Below are 18,137 nucleotides of genomic sequence, written 5' to 3' on the forward strand. Positions count from 1 at the left end.
TGCACTCCCAGGAATCCCAGTTCCACAGTAAATGTTTGTTTTGTTCGATAAAGTCCATCATTTATGTCCAAATACCTCCTTTTTGTTAGCGCGTTTAGTTCACAAATCAAAACTCACGAGGCGCGGGCAAGACCAGGCAGTCTGATCACGGGGGCATGCGTGATCAGCTCACAGCACTCTGCCAGACACCTGGTTGAAACAGCTCTCATTCTCTCTCCCTTCACTGTAGAAGCCTGAAATAAGGTTCTAAAGACTGTTGACATCTAGTGGAAGGCTTAGGAAGTGCAATATTACCCCATTTACACTGTATATTAGAAAGGCAATGAGTTGAAAAACTACAAACCTCAGATTTCCCACTTCCTGGTGTGATTTCTCCTCAGTAGTTTGCCTGCCATATGAGTTATGTTATACTCACAGACATCATTCAAACAGTTTTAGAAATGTCAGAGTGTTTTCTATCCAAATCTACCAATTATATGCACTTTCTTGCTTTTGGGCCTGAGTAGCAGGCAGTTTACTCTGGGCACCTTTTATTTCCAAGCTACTCAATACTGCCCCCCAGTCCCAAAGAAGATAACTACATCATCAGCATAGGCTGAGAGATGAATGGAAGGAATATCCTCTGAAAGGTACACCCCTTCAATGCGACTTCTAATGCTATTTAGTTGTGGCTCTATAGCGATGGCATATAACATTCCCGACAATGAAGACCCCTGCCTAATACCTCCACACACACTTAAAAGGAGCACTCAAGCCACAGGTAACTTTCGATACACTTTCAATGTCCCCATATATCCCCCAGAGCTGAAACTAAATGCCTCAAAAGCGTGCCATAAGTATTGATGTTCAACTCAGTCAAATACCTTTTCCTGATAAATTGAAATTAGACCAGCATCCAACCCAATAGCCCTAGAGGTGTCCAGAAAATCCAGAATCGGGGAAAAGTTATCCCCTATCTGCCTGCCGGGAACACAGTAGGACGGGTTTGTGTGTATAATTTGCTCAATCACCTCCCTCAGCCTGTTGTACAAAGCCTTGGACAGGATCTTATAATCAGTGCACTATAAGGCAACCAGCCTCAAGTTTTTCACCCCACTAGGGTCACCCTTTTTTGGCAGTAGGGTGAGGACAGCCCTCCTGCAGCTTATCGGTAGTAACCCTCCGGTCAAAATATCATTAACTACTGCTAGCCAATCCTTCACCAACATAGCCCAAAAATACTTAAGTAAATGGGAAGCCCATCATTGCCCAGTGCCCTACTATTTTCCATGCCTTTTACTGCAGTGTATAGGTCCTGCAAAGACAATGGTTGTTCTAGCTCAACCTGAACTTCTCCAGCCACTTGTGGGAGCCCTTCAAATAACTGTTGTGTCACTGTTTTATCCTCTTTGCACTCACACTTGTGTAGCTCAGCATAGAACTCTACTGCCCTCTTTCTAATTTCACTAGGGCTCGTGAGCTCCTGTCCAACAGCTGATTTGAGGCAATGAATAATTCTTCTCTGTCCATTCTTTTTCTCTAAACCAAAGAAAATTTGGATGTTGCATCCATTTCAGAGATTCCCTGAAACGTACTTCTCAACAGTGGCCCATGTGCTCGGATACCCAGCAGGTCTGCCAATGCAGCTTTTTTTCTCTTGAGGGCCTGAGTATGGCCTCGAACTCCTGTGGTCTCAACAAATGTCAGGAGTTCCACTATCTCAGACTCTAGGGCGTTCATTGATCTGGTGATATCTCTGGTGACGTTCATTGTGCACTGATTAAAGAATTGTTGAATCTGGATTTTCCCTATATCCCAGCAATGTTGAAGGGATACAAAACTGTCCTCTTGAGACCTCCACCTCTCCCAGAACAAACTACAACATTTCCTGAAGTCACTCAATAACATTATATTAAAATGCCAGTATGCGCTTTTGGGTTTTACTGCATTACAGTTTCTCAATTGCTAAAACACAATTTCTGAAGCCTTGCTCCATTTCCTGAAAACATTAAACACAAAACCTCATCTTCAAGCACTATAACTTCTGACTCCTCTTGCAAAATGAATAATTCGCCTTAAAACAGTTTTACCTGTGTTCAAAAACACTGCTCTCAAATCATAAACACAGTGATCAGAATAATATACACTCTCAAGCAGTCAGTAAACAATACAGCGAAAAATAGAAAACACAAAACATACAATTCTCAGGGAGAAATACATTTTTAATCTAAATAAATATTCATTTTTTTCCGTCATTGTCTTTTGATGAATGAAAACATGTTCTATCATAGTAGCTCAAAATGTATCAGAAATTACTACTCTGCTTTGCTCTTTGCAATTTGTTTTTTTTTGTTCTTCCTCCTCCTTGTACCCCTATTTTTACAGTACTGTACCCTGCATCTCACAAACTTGTTCTTTGTCTCTGATACTGTAATTCTTGTTCTTTGTTGATATGAACCTGCAACCAGTCAAAATCTATTGAGCAGTCAATACTGTTAATAAATGGAAAGCACAATGTTCAGGGCCATACAATTCATCCATTGTACAGTATACAGTCTACAATGCACTGTACTACAGTATCCATTCTCAGACTTTCTCCTTCCCACCTTCAACAACCGGTTTGCTCTCTGAACTGGCTTATATTGGTTGTGTCGCACCATTTGAAACAGGTTAAATCAATTTTGAGTGGTTGTGTTCAATCAATGACATATGTTCTCTATTTGTATTTGATTGTTGACACTTGTGTTTACCAGTATGGATGACATGTGCATTAGAGTGCAGAAAGTGTTTTGAGAATGAGAATGTGTTTAGAGTTTTGCTGAAAAGTCTAAGTGAGATCTGCAAATTGTGTTTTACCATGTGAAATGGTTTAAGGTATTGACAACAGACTGTGTTTTACCATGTGAAATGGTTTAAGGTATTGACAACAGACTGCATAATTAGCTAAATGAGTCCAGGCAACTGACAACGTTGTTCAGCCAATGGGTTTTAGTGTTTTAGCAATTGAGAAAAACTGTAATATACACTACCTCTGTTATTAAACAATGATCAGAAAATCCCACTGGGGTTATCACACTTGGTTTACAGATCTGAGATTGATGCTCAAAACAAGAAAATCTATCTAACCTGGCCAGAGAGATGGTGTTCTCTCTCACTTGGGCCCATGTGTACTGTCTCGTGCCTCCATGTTGACTCCTCCAAATATCACACTGTTCATGTTTCACAATAAGGCTTTATGAGGTTCTTTGTGATTTCTGTCTAAATCATTGACTGTTTAGTTAAAGTCCCCAGCAATAAATAAATAATCCTCAGTATTACATTTCTCAATGGTATTTGATAATGTCTCTAAAAAACAAACCTTCTCAACATTTACTACTGGCATATACATTTATCAGGCACATAGTGATGCTTTCATATCTGGCTCTAACTTTTAATAACCTCCCCTCAACCTCATATGATAAAAACCCTCTTGAGAACAGGATGGCCACACCCCCACTTTTTGAGTTTTTGTGACAACACACCACTGCCCCCCCACTCCTGTTGACACATAACTTCATTTTCCATATTACTATGCTTTACTTGTAGAAAACTTACTTCACTTCCCTTTCCCTTTATGAACTCATACACTACGGCTCTTTTTTACGTCTCTCGCCCCTTTTACGTTTAAAACATCTTAAAACTGCTCATGGCTGAAAGAAAATGCAGAGTAAGCGACAGAAAACACATTTCTTTACAGAGTTAAGGCTGCGACTGAACTCTTTCATTTCCTTTAGAATTTAAATCACTTGTCACTCTCGTGACCACTTTCTTGAGTCTAGAGATTTCAAGGCTTGTCAAACCTCCCACCGTTATTTTTGACATCAGAAATGTTGCGGATTCAATAAACAATTAACATTCAGGAAAATAATCTGTTACATTATAATCCTGCATATATTTCTTCCTTTTGTCAAATTAAAAAAATTACGTACCTTCTCAATCCCATACCTCCCTTCCACCACATTTCTCTCACTTTTTTGTTGTGGCTCATCAGATGCCTCACTATCACTATCATCCCCCGAAGAAAATTCCACCTCTCCAACCTGTTTATCCTAAACTGATTTATCAATCTCTACCTTATTCTTGGAATTAGAACCTTTGCCACCCCTTAAATTATTCCTCTTACTCCTCGGTACTTTAAAAACAGCTACTTAATTTTCCATTGTTGCACTCTCCTCTTGAACTCCCATTTAATATTCCAGCACCCCCCCAGCAACCTCAATTGCAGACTGTTTCACCCTATTCTTTTTTCCTGGCCTACCACAATTGCCCCCATTGCCACACTGCTTCCCTTTCCTACTTTCCCCACCACATCTACCCACCTTCTCCCTTCCCCTGAACCTGGCTTAGCTTGTTCATCCCTTCTCAGTGGTGCTTTAGCTATACCAGCGCTACAGCTGCTACCGGGCTCTGCGCTCGTTCTCTGGGCAATAACATAACAAATGCCACTCTCTTCCACAACCAAAGCATTTGGTTCAGTAGAAGCGTAGAGCACATAATCAAATCCATAAATCTTAAAACTGAACGCTAATTTCAGTTCGTCAGTATCCTTCTTTAAAATAATGAGACACGACATGTTCCAGCAAAGGAGATTTGCATCCAAAAATAACCTTCTTTATTGTAGATATCTAACAATAAAGTATAACTTTATTCGTTGGATTCATAAGAGGAAATACCAACGTCTGTGCCTCCCGCAACACAACACCACTCTCAACTATCATATTCACTTTTTCAATGGAATCTAAGAATATCAGTAGAGCGCTATTCATCCTTGAGGCTGATTTTATGCTATAATACCCAATGATAGTAGCCACTGCTAAACTACACTCTTCCGCGGAACACCCTGCCCCAGCAGGAATCTTTACCCAATGCCGCTGACTAAGTTTTTCAAACTCCAAACCTCCAGAAGTGGCCATTGCAACCAGCACCTCCTGCTGGTTGCTCCCTCGAGAAAACCAACCTCAACTGTCCCACCACCCTTATACGTGCTTAGTTATATTGAGACAGTATAACCTTACAACAACTAAATCACTCAATATACACTACTGTTCAAATTTTTAGAGTTTGAAATGCCCTTGGTTTTGAAAGAAAAACGTTTTTTTGTCCATTAAAATAACATCAAATTGATCAGAAATACAGTGTGGACATTGTTAATGTAGTAAATGACTATTGTAGCTGGAAACGGGCTGATTTTCTATGGAATATCTGGAATAGGCCCATTATCAGCAACCATCACTCCTGTGTTCCAATGGCACGTTGTGTTACAGTAGCTAATTCAAGTTTATCATTTTAAAAGGCTAATTGATCACACTATATTTCTGATTAATGTGATGTTATTTTAATGGACCAAAAATGTTGCTTTTCTTTCAAAAACAAGGACATTTCTAAGTGACCCCAAACCTTTGAACCGAAACCCAATAGAGTGAAAATAATTCCAGTCGCTCCCACAATCACTTCTGCTTCCCAACTTACTCCCAGCATGCACACCAACGACAGAGAGATTGAGAGAGAGAGAGAGAGAGGGAGAGGTAGAAGGAAAGAGAGTAGAAGGAAAGAGAGAGAGTAGAAGGAAAGAGAGAGAGTAGAAGGAAAGAGAGAGGGGCAAGAAAGGGAAAGACAGAGAGGAAAGAGGGTTGTATTTTCTCCTAGAGGATCAGTTGTAGGATAGCAGAGACCTGGAAAAGAGGATTGTAACAGCTTCTGCATCACAATTAGTCACCATATGTCTGTGTGAATGTTTGAAGCCAAGCTAGAGAGGGAGAGGGAGGAGAGAGGGAAAGAGAGAAGCGATAGATGAGTTTGTAATGATGCAATGTGTGTGTGTGTGTGTGTGTGTATACGTGCGTGTGTGTTTGTTAGGCCAGAGACAATTAAGTAATTAACTAGAGTGTGTCTGCTCTGTAATTACCGACTGAGAGTTGTCATTAAGTTAGGTTCACAGGTAAATCTGCTTTTGTCTGTTATTGATAATTGTACACAGGCTGTAACTGCTTGCGCCAACCCTTTTAATTTACACTCTACCACAAAAGGCACCTCTGCTAATTGGCATGAATTGGAAGGGTTCGGGATGAGAGTTGAGGAAGTGTGTGTGTGTGTGTGTGTGTATATGAGTGCCCAGGAGCGTTCGTGTGTGAGTGTGCATGCATGTGTGTGTGTGTGCGTGCATGTGTGTGTGTGTGTGCGTGTGTGAGGAAGTAGTAACTGTTGTTAACGGCAGATGGAGGCCTTAAATGCCAATCTTGGCTTCAGAACCACTCTGCCTCAAACTGACTGAGCAAATGGAAGCTGATGAATCCATCTTTCCACCATCAGGGAACAGAATTGTCTTTTAAATAATTAAATCGAACTACAATTGCTCATTACAGAACCCGTTCACTATTTGAACGTGATTTCCAACAATGGGTCTCTATTCGACTTCCTTAAGTTTGGTGTTTCTGTTTTATTTCCCCATTATTGTTTGTTTGACTCGTCGCCACTTGACGCAATTATTATTTTCTGCGTTTGCCATTACCTTTCACTCAAAGTGCTTGTTAAAAGGGAGTCAGACAGAGGCAGAGTGCCTTATCACATGTAAGTTCACTTGACTGCAGCAACAATTTGTGGGATTTGCACGGGAACTTTAGGAATCAGAGGAGTTGCTCAAAGAGACGAGCTGGAGTAGAGTGAAACGTAGGACGAATCAAAGTGGCTTCGCAATATTACGAGAGAGAGGGAGAAAGAGAGAGGGAGAGCGATAGGTAGAAAGAGAGGGGGCAGTGAGAGAGAGAGGAAGGGGGACGGAGAGAGAGAGATTGGCTGCATGTAATTAGTCTGCTGCTATTGATCTGTGTTGCTCCTCACCCTGCGTACTGATCCAACACTGACTGACAGATCAATTGACTGTGGAGGAGGAGAAAGAGAGAGACAGAGCAGAGTAAGAAGGAAAAGACTGTCAGTGCCTCATTGCAATGAACGAGAGAAGGAAGGACAGAGAGAGAGAGAGAGAGAGAGAGAGAGAGAGAGAGAGAGAGTCAAAAGGAAAAGGCTTCCTTGCCTTGAAGTAGTGAGTGTACAGAAGCAGGGCCAGAAGGGAACAGACAGACAGACAGACAGACAGACAGACAGACAGACAGACAGACAGACAGACAGACAGACAGACAGACACACAGACAGACAGACAGACAGACAGACAAGGTGATCTGTGATCCTGCATTGTACTTCTCCTCACTCCTACGTTCCTTCCTTTCAACTACGGTTTCACACTGTCTCTCCTCAGCCCGACCGGCCTAGCTTGCCCGTCTGCCTGTCTGTCCAGGCCCCAGCCGATAACAGAGAGCCATTCATTACAGAGGCATAAAGCCCACCAGCCCTCAGTATTAATTCAAAGGCAGCAGTGAGGGGGACTGATAATGATTCTGTGGGAATGGAAGAGGAACAGAACAGAACAGGTGTAGTATTCGCTGGTCTGCTCTGGCTATAAATAGCAGGTAGAGGAGAGGAGGACTGGTATGTAGGAAGAGTGTGTCACGCCCTGACCTATTTTGGTTTGGTCAGGGTGTGATTTGGGTGGGAATTCTATGTTCCTTTTTCTATGTTTTTGTATTTCTTTGTTTTGGCCTGGTATCGTTCTCAATCAGGGATAGCTGTCTATCGTTGTCTCTGATTGGGAACCATACTTAGGTAGCTTTTTCCCACATGGTTTTTGTGGGTACTTACTTTCTGTTTAGTGTTTTCACCTTACAGGACTGTTTCGGGTATTCTCTTGTTTATTTTTGTTATAGTGTTCAGTTTTAATAAAACAAGCATGAACCCTTACCAAGCTGCACTTTGGTCCGATGATTCCTCTTCTTCCAACGACGAATACCGTTACAGAGTGGTCCACGTGCCAACGATTTCATTACTGCACCACTGTCTCAGCGTGCCCCACTCAGTGTCCTACCAGGGTTATCTAAGCATTTATTTATTTATGAAGGGGCCTCTTCTCCTACATCCCTTCCTCTCACTCTCCCTCTCCTGCTCTTCTATGCTCCCTCTCTTCTCCTTACTCGTTCATGTTCCATCGATTTCACAATCGCCAAGAGGGATGAAATCAGAACGCTCATCGCAAAGGAAGAAAATTGGAAAAGTAAAAAATGGTCAAGATCATTTCTTGGCAGACGAAACATGAAGGAGAGCATCACCCAGATGAAAGGAGAGGCTCACCCAGATGAAATATTAAAGAGAGGCTCACCCAGATGAAACATGAAAGAGAGGCTCACCCAGAAGAAACATGAAAGAGAGAGAGGCTCACCCAGAAGAAACATGGAGAGGCTCACCCAGATGAAACATGGAGAGGCTCACCCAGATGAAACATGAAAGAGAGGCTCACCCAGATGAAACATGAAAGAGAGGCTCACCCAGATGAAACATGGAGAGGCTCACCCAGATGAAACATGGAGAGGCTCACCCAGAAGGAGAAGTAAATGTTACCGATAAACTCATTCTTAACCTCTTCTCAGTGTATGCCTCCTGTATCTAAGAACACAGCAGGTAGGGAGGCCTAGGATACCCAGCCTAGTTGAGATGAGGGGGGGAGTGGAAAGGAAATATATTCTCGCAAACAACGATTTTCTGCTTGCAAGGTAGGAGATAAAAACCACAAAAGCAAAAGAGTGCAGACAGGAAGACCTATTTCCTTATTTCTTTCTCTCTCCAAACAACAGCAAAACAGATTAGAATGTTAATGTGATTGCTGAATTACTGTGGGCCCATTTTAGCACCGGCACAGAATTAATCTGTGAAATTGTGAAAAGGACCAGTTGAATGCCAGCGAAGGAAGAGTGAATGTATCTTCCTGGCAAGGGCTCAAACAACAGCCTGCCTGGCAAGCAGGAATCCGGGTATCGTTGGCTCCCACGACGGATGAACGAGTCACGCGAGCGCATCCTCATTTATTACCAAACAGGCAGATCGAGATCTTTGACAGAAAAAAAAAATGCGGTACACAAACAAGCTCGGTTTTAATGTGTTTTTCAAGCGTAAATTCCTGACGGGGTGTAGAAGGAAACAAATCTATAATTATACTAACAGATTAGAACGGCAGGTATAGGACTCACTCAGTTTGGGCAGAGATGTGAGGACACCAGTTCAGAAGGCTTTACTGTCGCCTGTAATACAGTGGTTCTGAATAAGAGCTTCTTCTGATCCGGTAAAGGCCAACAGAAACTACAACATACAGACCTTAAAGCAATGTCTGAATACAGTATCTTCCTTGAATGGTGGTGGTTATTGTGATCAAGCCTGACACGATCAACAGTTTCTCAGCCCATCAACAGACTGTGTAGAGACCTAGCCCACATTACTATATGTTGTGAAAGTCAATGCCTGCTGTGACCATAAGGAGGGAGCCACTTTGTCACAGCAGGGGATTATTATTGGTCAAATGAAAGAGACCACATATAGTGGCATCAAGCCTCAGTTTAACCACGCGACCAACATGCTAATGTTGTGAAACTTTGAGGCAAAGACACATAGAAGCTAGGCACAATAGTGTTCACATGGCTATGTAGCTGAACCTTTTACCTAACAACACAATAGACTACTACAACCAATACAACTAGCAATACCATAAAGTACAATACAACACTACTATAATCCACTCTGGGACAATTCAGAAGGCATCACCGCAAGCACACTACAAACGCCCACTAGACTGGATGGATGCATAATTGGGTGATACAACAGTTGCTGTAGAAAACGCTTCTTGACATGGGACTGTTGTTTTTCACCACAATGTAGGAAGTGTGAGACTGAGAGAAAGAGAAATCAGACAAGGAGAGAGAAAAAGAGAAACAGAGAGAGAGAGGATGAGAGAATAAGAAATTGTAAGAGAGTGAGGAAAGAGAGAAAGATTGACATTCTTAAAGTAGCCTGGGCCGACCACCAATCAATGCTGACTGTTTTCTGAAGCCTTTCCTCTATCTGAAGGTAAAAAGGTCCAACGGCTCCCACTCCTTTCTCCACAGGGTGCTCTCTCTCCACAGGGTGCTCTCTCTCCACAGGGTGCTCTCTCTCCACAGGGTGATCTCTCTCCACAGGGTGATCTCTCTCCACAGGGTGCTCTCTCACCACAGGGTGCTCTCTCTCCACAGGGTGCTCTCTCTCCACAGGGTGCTCTCTCTCCACAGGGTGCTCTCTCTCCACAGGGTGCTCTCTCCCCACAGGGTGCTCTCTCCCCACAGGGTGCTCTCTCTCCACAGGGTGCTCTCTCTCCACAGGGTGCTCTCTCCACAGGGTGCTCTCTCCACAGGGTGCTCTCTCCACAGGGTGCTCTCTCCACAGGGTGCTCTCTCTCCACAGGGTGCTCTCTCTCCACAGGGTGCTCTCTCTCCACAGGGTGCTCTCTCTCCATAGGGTGCTCTCTCTCCACAGGGTGCTCTCTCTCCACAGGGTGCTCTCTCTCCACAGGGTGCTCTCTCTCCACAGGGTGCTCTCTCTCCACAGGGTGCTCTCTCTCCACAGGGCCGATGGAGCCGTCCAAGGAGAACACAACGACTTGAGAATATCCAGAGAGCCTCTATGTCCATGACGTTTATTCCTGCTATTTTCTCTATCATGTCATTCTTCTGTCATCTGTAAAGGTCTTTTTACGTCCAGGGTTGGGGTTAGGTTCAACAAACACCCACACACACACACACAGACATACAGACACACAGACACACAGACACACACACACACAGACACACAGACACACAGACACACAGACAAACACACACACAAACTTCTACCTGACGTATGCCGAGGCGGTAGGCCACGATGCGATCCACAGAGTTGGGGTTCATCTGGGTCCACTGCAGTTTGAAGCCATAGACTCTAGGCCGGTTCTGCCACAGCGGACTGTACGTGTCGTAGTAGAACTCTGGAGGATACGCTTTCCCTGTAAACACAAACAAACATTTACAACTAATTAAATATTATTGTATTTCAACTTCCACTGTTCCGCTTTATCTGTGGCATCAAGGGAGTAAGGAACCCAAGCCATATGTGACCGACCATATGTGGCCATACGCCCTGTTTCCTGAAACAGGTCACATGTACCAGAGATACTGAATGAAGCTAAATAAGAGAGCCATGTGAATTGCTGTAAAAAAGTAAGTAGACCATTGTAAAAAAAACAAAAAAAACAACAACTGCACATTGTCGTTCTTCTTTCAGGTTGCCAAAATGAAAACAGGTCATGTTGACTATTACTCCACAAAATTGCTGCAATGCATCAACCATGAGAGTTGCCTCCAATAACCAGTATTTTTTTAAACTGCACTGTTGGTTAGGGGCTCGAAAGTAAGCATTTCACTGTAAGGTCTACACCTGTTGTATTCGGCGCATGTTCAAACTTTGATTTGGCCTGTTTGATAAGGAGTCAGTGGTGTTCGTTCTTTTGTACTGACAGAAACTTGTTTTCACAGAAGTGTGTCCATCTTTCTCAGACATTTTGTCAATAAAGCTGTTTCCTTTGATGGAAGCCACAAGGTCAGCTGTGTTATTGTCAGAACAGAAAAAAGTGCTGTAGGGAAGAGTGGGGTAAATTGAGCCAAAGGTTTAGTTTAGTCACCCTTGTTTCTAGGAAACCATACGCAAAATGAATAATATCTACTATCTGAGCAGCTAACCGATCACTGCAGCTGTACATAGTCCATCTGTAAATAGCCCACCCAATCTACCTACCTCATCCCCATACTGTTTTTATTTGATTTACTTTTCTGCTCTTTTGTACACCGGTATCATCATCTGCTCATTTATCACTCCAGTGTTAATCTGCTAAATTGTAATTTTTCACTCCTATGGCCTATTTATTGCCTACCTCATGCCTTTTGCACACACTGTATATAGACTTTCTTTTCTCTACGGTGTCATTGACTTGTTTGTGTTATTGGCTTGTTTATTGTTAACTCCATGTGTAACTCTGTGTTGTTGTCTGTGTCACACTGCTTTGCTTTATCTTGGCCAGGTCATAATTTCATGTGAGTCTGTGAAGGAAGAAACCACATGTAAAAATGGTAAGCAAGTTAGGTCCAAGAAACTGTAAAATAAATGTATTGTGTTATTAAGAGGTTTCATGATTCTTGTATATTAACCCAAGTGTACATCAGCTATGGTCTCTATAAGTTTCAGTACTAGGTCCTATATCTAGCAAACTTAGCATGAAAGTGCATCGTTGCAGCTGTGTGGTTTAATATAGTCAAAATGTTTTCCATGGGGTAAGTTGAGCCAATGGCCACCATATCTGTTATAAATGATGATTACATTGTCATTTTTATGCATAATGTGCATAGTATGTGTGCAATGTATCATGAATATGAACTCAAGATCTGTATTGTTACAGAGCAGACATCATCATGTCATGTCTTGTTATGTCTGTTCCTGTCCTTTCTCTTCATTCTCTCTCTCTGCTGGTCTTTTTAGGTTACCTTCTCTGTCTCTCATCCCTCAGCTGTTCTACATTTCCCCTAACTAGCTCATTCTCTCTTTCCCCACCTGTTCTCTCTTCCCCCTCTGATTAGGTCTCTATTTCTTTCTCTGTTCCTGTTACTTTCAGTGTCTGATTCTTGTTTGTGTTTTTTGATGCCAGAAGCAAGCTGTCGTCTCGTTTGCTTCCACCTTGTCCTGTCCTGTCGGAGTCTGCATGGCAGGTGCAACCTGCATTATACTACGTTCTTTTGTTCCATTGACTACGTTGGAAGAGGATTTATGCCATTCCTGTTTTTTATTAAAGAACTCTGTTTTCTGTTAAAACCGCGTTTGGGTCTTCACTCAAGTTCATAACAGAAGAATCAGACCAAGAATGGACCCAGCGGCTCCGGACCCTTTTCACTCCGCCGTCGAGATCCAGGGAGCGATGCTAGGCAGACACGAGGAGGAATTGTCTGCTGCTCAACATGCCGTTGAGACCCTGGCCGTCCAAGTCTCCGACCTCACAAGACGGGTTCACCAACTCCACCTCGATCCACCGCCCACTTCCAGGGTTTCCGAGTCTCCGGAGCCCAGGATCAACAACCCGCCGTGTTACTCTGGGGAGCCCACTGAGTGCCGCTCATTCCTCACTCAGTGTGATGTGGTGTTCTCTCTCCAGCCCAACACTTACTCCAGGAGCGCAGCCCGCATCGCCTACGTCATTTCTCTCCTTACCGGACGGGCGCGTGAGTGGGGCACGGCAGTCTGGGAGGCGAGGGCTGAGTGTATTAACCAGTATCAGGACTTTAAGGAGGAGATGATACGGGTTTTTGACCGTTCTGTTTTTGGCGAGGAGGCTTCCAGGGCCCTGTCTTCCCTATGTCAGGGGAATAGATCCATAACGGATTATTCTATTGAGTTTCGCACTCTCGCTGCCTCTAGTGACTGGAACGAGCCGGCTTTGCTCGCTCGTTTTCTGGAGGGTCTCCACGTCGAGGTTAAGGATGAGATCCTCTCCCGGGAGGTTCCTTCCAGTCTGGACTCCTTAATAGCTCTCGCTATTCGCATAGAGCGACGGTTTGATCTTCGTCGCCGAGCTCGTGGAAAGGAGCTCACGTTCTCCGTTGCTCCCCTCTCCACATCACTGCCACCTGCCGCATCACTGCCACCCTCCCCCGCCGGCTCGGATGCTGAGCCTATGCAGCTGGGGGTATTCGCATCTCGGCCAAGGAGAGGGAACGGAGAATCACCAATCGCCTCTGTCTCTACTGCGGCTCCGCTGGTCATTTTGTCACCTCATGTCCAGTAAAAGCCAGAGCTCATCAGTAAGAGGAGGGCTACTGGTGAGCGCAACTACTCAGGCCTCTCCTTCTGGATCACGCACTACCTTTCCGGTCCATCTCCGCTGGCCCGGTTCATCTGCTTCCTGCAGTGCCTTGATAGACTCTGGGGCGGAGGGCTGTTTTATGGACGAGACCTGGGCTCGGGAACATGACATTCCTCTCAGACAGTTAGGGAGCCCAGGGCCTTGTTCGCTTTAGATGGTAGTTCTCTCCCCAAGATTCAGCGTGAGACGCTGCCTTTAACCCTCACTGTCTCTGGTAATCATAGCGAAACCATTTCTTTTTTAATTTTTCGTTCACCTTTTACACCTGTTGTTTTGGGTCATCCCTGGCTAGTGCGCCATAACCCTTCTATTAATTGGTCTAGTAATACTATCCTATCCTGGAATGTTTCTTGTCATGTAACCTGTTTAATGTCTGCTATCCCTCCTGTTTCCTCTGTCTCTTCTTCACAGGAGGAGCCTGGCGATTTGACAGGGGTGCCGGAGGAGTATCACGATCTGCGCACGGTGTTCAGTCGTTCCAAGGCCACTTCTCTCCCTCCACACCGGTCGTATGACTGTAGTATTGATCTCCTTCCGGGAACTACTCCCCCGGGGTAGATTATACTCTCTGTCGGCTCCCGAACGTAAGGCTCTCGAGGATTATTTGTCGGTTTCGCTCGACGCCGGTACCATAGTCTCCTCCTCCTCCCCCGCCGGCGCGGGGTTCTTTTTTGTTCAGAAGAAGGACGGGTCCCTGCGCCCATGCGTGGATTATCGAGGGCTGAATGACATAACAGTTAAGAATCGTTATCCGCTTCCTCTTATGTCTTCAGCCTTCGAGATCCTGCAGGGAGCCAGGTTTTTCACCAAATTGGACCTTCGTAACGCCTACCATCTCGTGCGCATCAGGGAGGGGGACGAGTGGAAGACGGCGTTTAACACTCCGTTAGGGCACTTTGAATACCGGGTTCTTCCTTTCGGCCTCGTTAACGCTCCAGCTGTCTTTCAGGCACTAGTTAACGACGTCCTGAGAGACATGCTGAACATTTTTGTTTTCGTTTACATGGATGATATCCTGATTTTTTCACCGTCTCTCTCGATTCATGTTCAGCACGTGCGACGCGTCCTCCAGCGCCTTTTGGAGAACTGTCTTTATGTGAAGGCTGAGAAGTGCACTTTTCATGCCGCCTCTGTCCCTTTTCTCGGTTCCGTTATTTCCGCTGAGGGCATTAAGATGGATCCCGCTAAGGTCCAGGCTGTCATTGATTGGCCCGTTCCTAAGTCACGCGTCGAGCTGCAGCGCTTTCTGGGCTTCGCTAATTTCTATCGTCGTTTCATCCGTAATTTCGGTCAGGTGGCAGCTCCTCTCACAGCCCTTACTTCTGTTAAGACGTGCTTTAAGTGGTCCGTTTCCGCCCAGGGAGCTTTTGATCTTCTTAAGAATCGTTTTACATCCGCACCTATTCTTGTTACACCTGACATCTCTAGACAGTTTGTTGTTGAGGTTGACGCGTCAGAGGTGGGCGTGGGAGCCATTCTTTCTCAGCGCTCTCTCTCTGACGGCAAGGTCCATCCTTGCGCGTTTTTCTCTCATCGCTTATCGCCGTCAGAACGTAACTATGATGTTGGTAATCGCGAACTGCTCGCCATCCGCTTAGCCCTAGGCGAATGGCGACAGTGGTTGGAGGGGCGACCGTTCCTTTTGTCGTTTGGACTGACCATAGGAACCTTGAGTACATCCGTTCAGCCAAACGACTTAATGCGCGTCAGGCTCGTTGGGCTCTGTTTTTCGCTCGTTTCGAGTTTGTTATTTCTTATCGTCCGGGCTCAAAAACACCAAACCTGATGCTTTATCTCGTCTCTTCAGTTCTTCTGAGGTCTCCACCGACCCCGATGGGATTCTCCCTGAGGGGCGTGTTGTCGGGTTGACTGTCTGGGGAATTGAGAGGCAGGTAAAGCAAGCACTCGCTCACACTCCGTCGCCGCGAGCTTGTCCTAGGAACCTTCTGTTCGTTCCCGTTCCTACTCGTCCGGCCGTTCTTCAGTGGGCCCACTCTGCCAAGTTAGCCGGCCACCCCGGCCTTCGGGGTACGCTCGCTTCCATTCGCCAGCGTTTCTGGTGGCCCACTCGGGAACGTGACGCGCGTCGATTTGTCGCCGCTTGTTCGGTCTGCGCGCAGACTAAATCTGGGAACTCTCCTCCTGCCGGCCGTCTCAGACCGCTTCCCATTCCCTCTCGACCGTGGTCTCACATCGCTTTAGATTTTATCACCGGACTGCCTTCATCAGCGGGGAAGACAGTTATTCTTACGGTTGTCGATCGATTCTCTAAGGCGGCTCATTTCATTCCTCTCGATAAGCTCCCTTCTGCTAAGGAGACGGCTCAGATCATTATCGAGAATGTTTTCCGAATTCATGGCCTTCCGTCTGACGTCGTTTCCGACAGAGGCCCGCAGTTCACGTCTCAATTTTGGAGGGAGTTTTGCCGTTTGATTGGGGCTTCCGTCAGTCTCTCGTCCGGCTTTCATCCCCAGTCTAACGGTCAAGCCGAACGGGCCAATCAGACTGTTGGTCGCATTTACGCAGTCTTTCTTTTCGTAACCCTGCGTCTTGGTCAGAACAGCTCCCTGGGCAGAGTACGCCCACAACTCGCTTCCCTCGTCTGCTACCGGTCTATCCCCTTTTCAGTGTAGCCTCGGGTACCAGCCTCCGCTGTTCTCATCTCAGCTCGCCGAGTCCTGCGTCCCCTCCGCTCAGGCTTTTGTCCAGCGTTGCGAGCGCACCTGGAAGGGGGTCAGGTCGGCACTTTGCCGTAATAGGGCGCAGACTGTGAGGGCCGCTAATAAGCGTAGGACCAAGAGTCCTAGATATTGTTGCGGTCAGAGAGTATGGCTCTCCACTCAGAACCTTCCCCTTAAGACAGCTTCTCGCAAGTTGGCCCCGCGGTTCATTGGTCCGTTCCGTATTTCCCAGGTCATTAATCCTGTCGCAGTGCGACTTCTTCTCCCGCGCTATCTTCGTCGCGTTCACCCGGTCTTCCATGTCTCCTGTGTTAAGCCCGTTCTTCGCGCCCCCGCTCGTCCCTCCCCCCCCATCCTTGTCGAGGGCGCACCCATCTACAGGGTTCGTAAGATTTTGGACATGCGCCCTCGGGGCCGTGGTCATCAGTACCTAGTGGATTGGGAGGGGTACGGTCCTGAGGAGAGGAGTTGGGTTCCCTCTCGGGACGTGCTGGACCGTTCGCTGATCGATGATTTCCTCCGTTGCCGCCAGGTTTCCTCCTCGAGTGCGCCAGGAGGCGCTCGGTGAGTGGGGGGGGGGTACTGTCATGTCTTGTTATGTCTGTTCCTGTCCTTTCTCTTCATTCTCTCTCTCTGCTGGTCTTTTCAGGTTACCTTCTCTGTCTCTCATCCCTCAGCTGTTCTACATTTCCCCTAACTAGCTCATTCTCTCTTTCCCCACCTGTTCTCTCTTCCCCCTCTGATTAGGTCTCTATTTCTTTCTCTGTTCCTGTTACTTTCAGTGTCTGATTCTTGTTTGTGTTTTTTGATGCCAGAAGCAAGCTGTCGTCTCGTTTGCTTCCACCTTGTCCTGTCCTGTCGGAGTCTGCATGGCAGGTGCAACCTGCATTATACTACGTTCTTTTGTTCCATTGACTACGTTGGAAGAGGATTTATGCCATTCCTGTTTTTTATTAAAGAACTCTGTTTTCTGTTAAAACCGCGTTTGGGTCTTCACTCAAGTTCATAACAATCATATCCTGTGTAAAGAAACATAAAACAAGCAGGGGTCTGGCCCCCCTTGAGGTTCTTAAAAGAGCAGCCAAGGAGGTGAGAGAAGGGAAGAAGTCCATTCAAGCAGCAGCAAGGGATGATAAATAGACTGATCGACTCTGAGGAAATACATTGACAATAAAAGAAAATGAACACGTACCTGTGTGAATGAGAGGTAGCGATAGAGCAGCTGAGGCACACGAGCTGTGTTAGAATACTCCTACTTTTTTGTTTATTTGACCTTTATTTAACCAGGTAAGCAAGTTGAGAACAAGTTCTACAACTGCGACCTGGCCAAGATAAAGCAAAGCAGTTCGACACATACAACAACAGAGTTACACATGGAATAAAACAAATATACAGTCAATAATACAGTAGAAAAATAAGTCTATATACAATGTGAGCAAATGAAGTGAGATAAGGGAGGTAAAGGCAAAAAAAGGCCATGGTGGCGAAGTAAATACAATATAGCAAGTAAAATACTCGAATGGTAGATTTGCAGTGGAAGAATGTGCAAGGTAGAGATAGAAATAATGGGATGCAAAGGAGCAAAATAAATAAATAAATAAATACAGTAGGGGAGAGGTAGTTTTTTGGGCTAAATTATAGATGGG

At 45.3% G+C, this 18,137-nt stretch overlaps 1 protein-coding gene across 1 annotated transcript in view; it reads right to left on the reverse strand.

Moving 5' to 3' along the window:
- Positions 1-18,137, reverse strand: part of LOC135557303 (MAM domain-containing glycosylphosphatidylinositol anchor protein 2-like) — a 69,227-nt gene that overhangs the window by 33,936 nt on the left and 17,154 nt on the right. Inside the window, exons 2-3 of the mRNA XM_064990488.1 lie at positions 11,026-11,050; positions 10,761-10,909 (exon numbers count right to left, since the gene is read on the reverse strand). Of these exons, the coding sequence (XP_064846560.1) occupies positions 10,761-10,909; positions 11,026-11,050 (174 nt within the window). The remainder of the gene's footprint in view (positions 1-10,760; positions 10,910-11,025; positions 11,051-18,137) is intronic.

This window comes from Oncorhynchus masou, chromosome 16 (assembly GCF_036934945.1).
Source record: "Oncorhynchus masou masou isolate Uvic2021 chromosome 16, UVic_Omas_1.1, whole genome shotgun sequence".
Taxonomy (NCBI): Eukaryota; Metazoa; Chordata; class Actinopteri; order Salmoniformes; family Salmonidae; genus Oncorhynchus; species Oncorhynchus masou.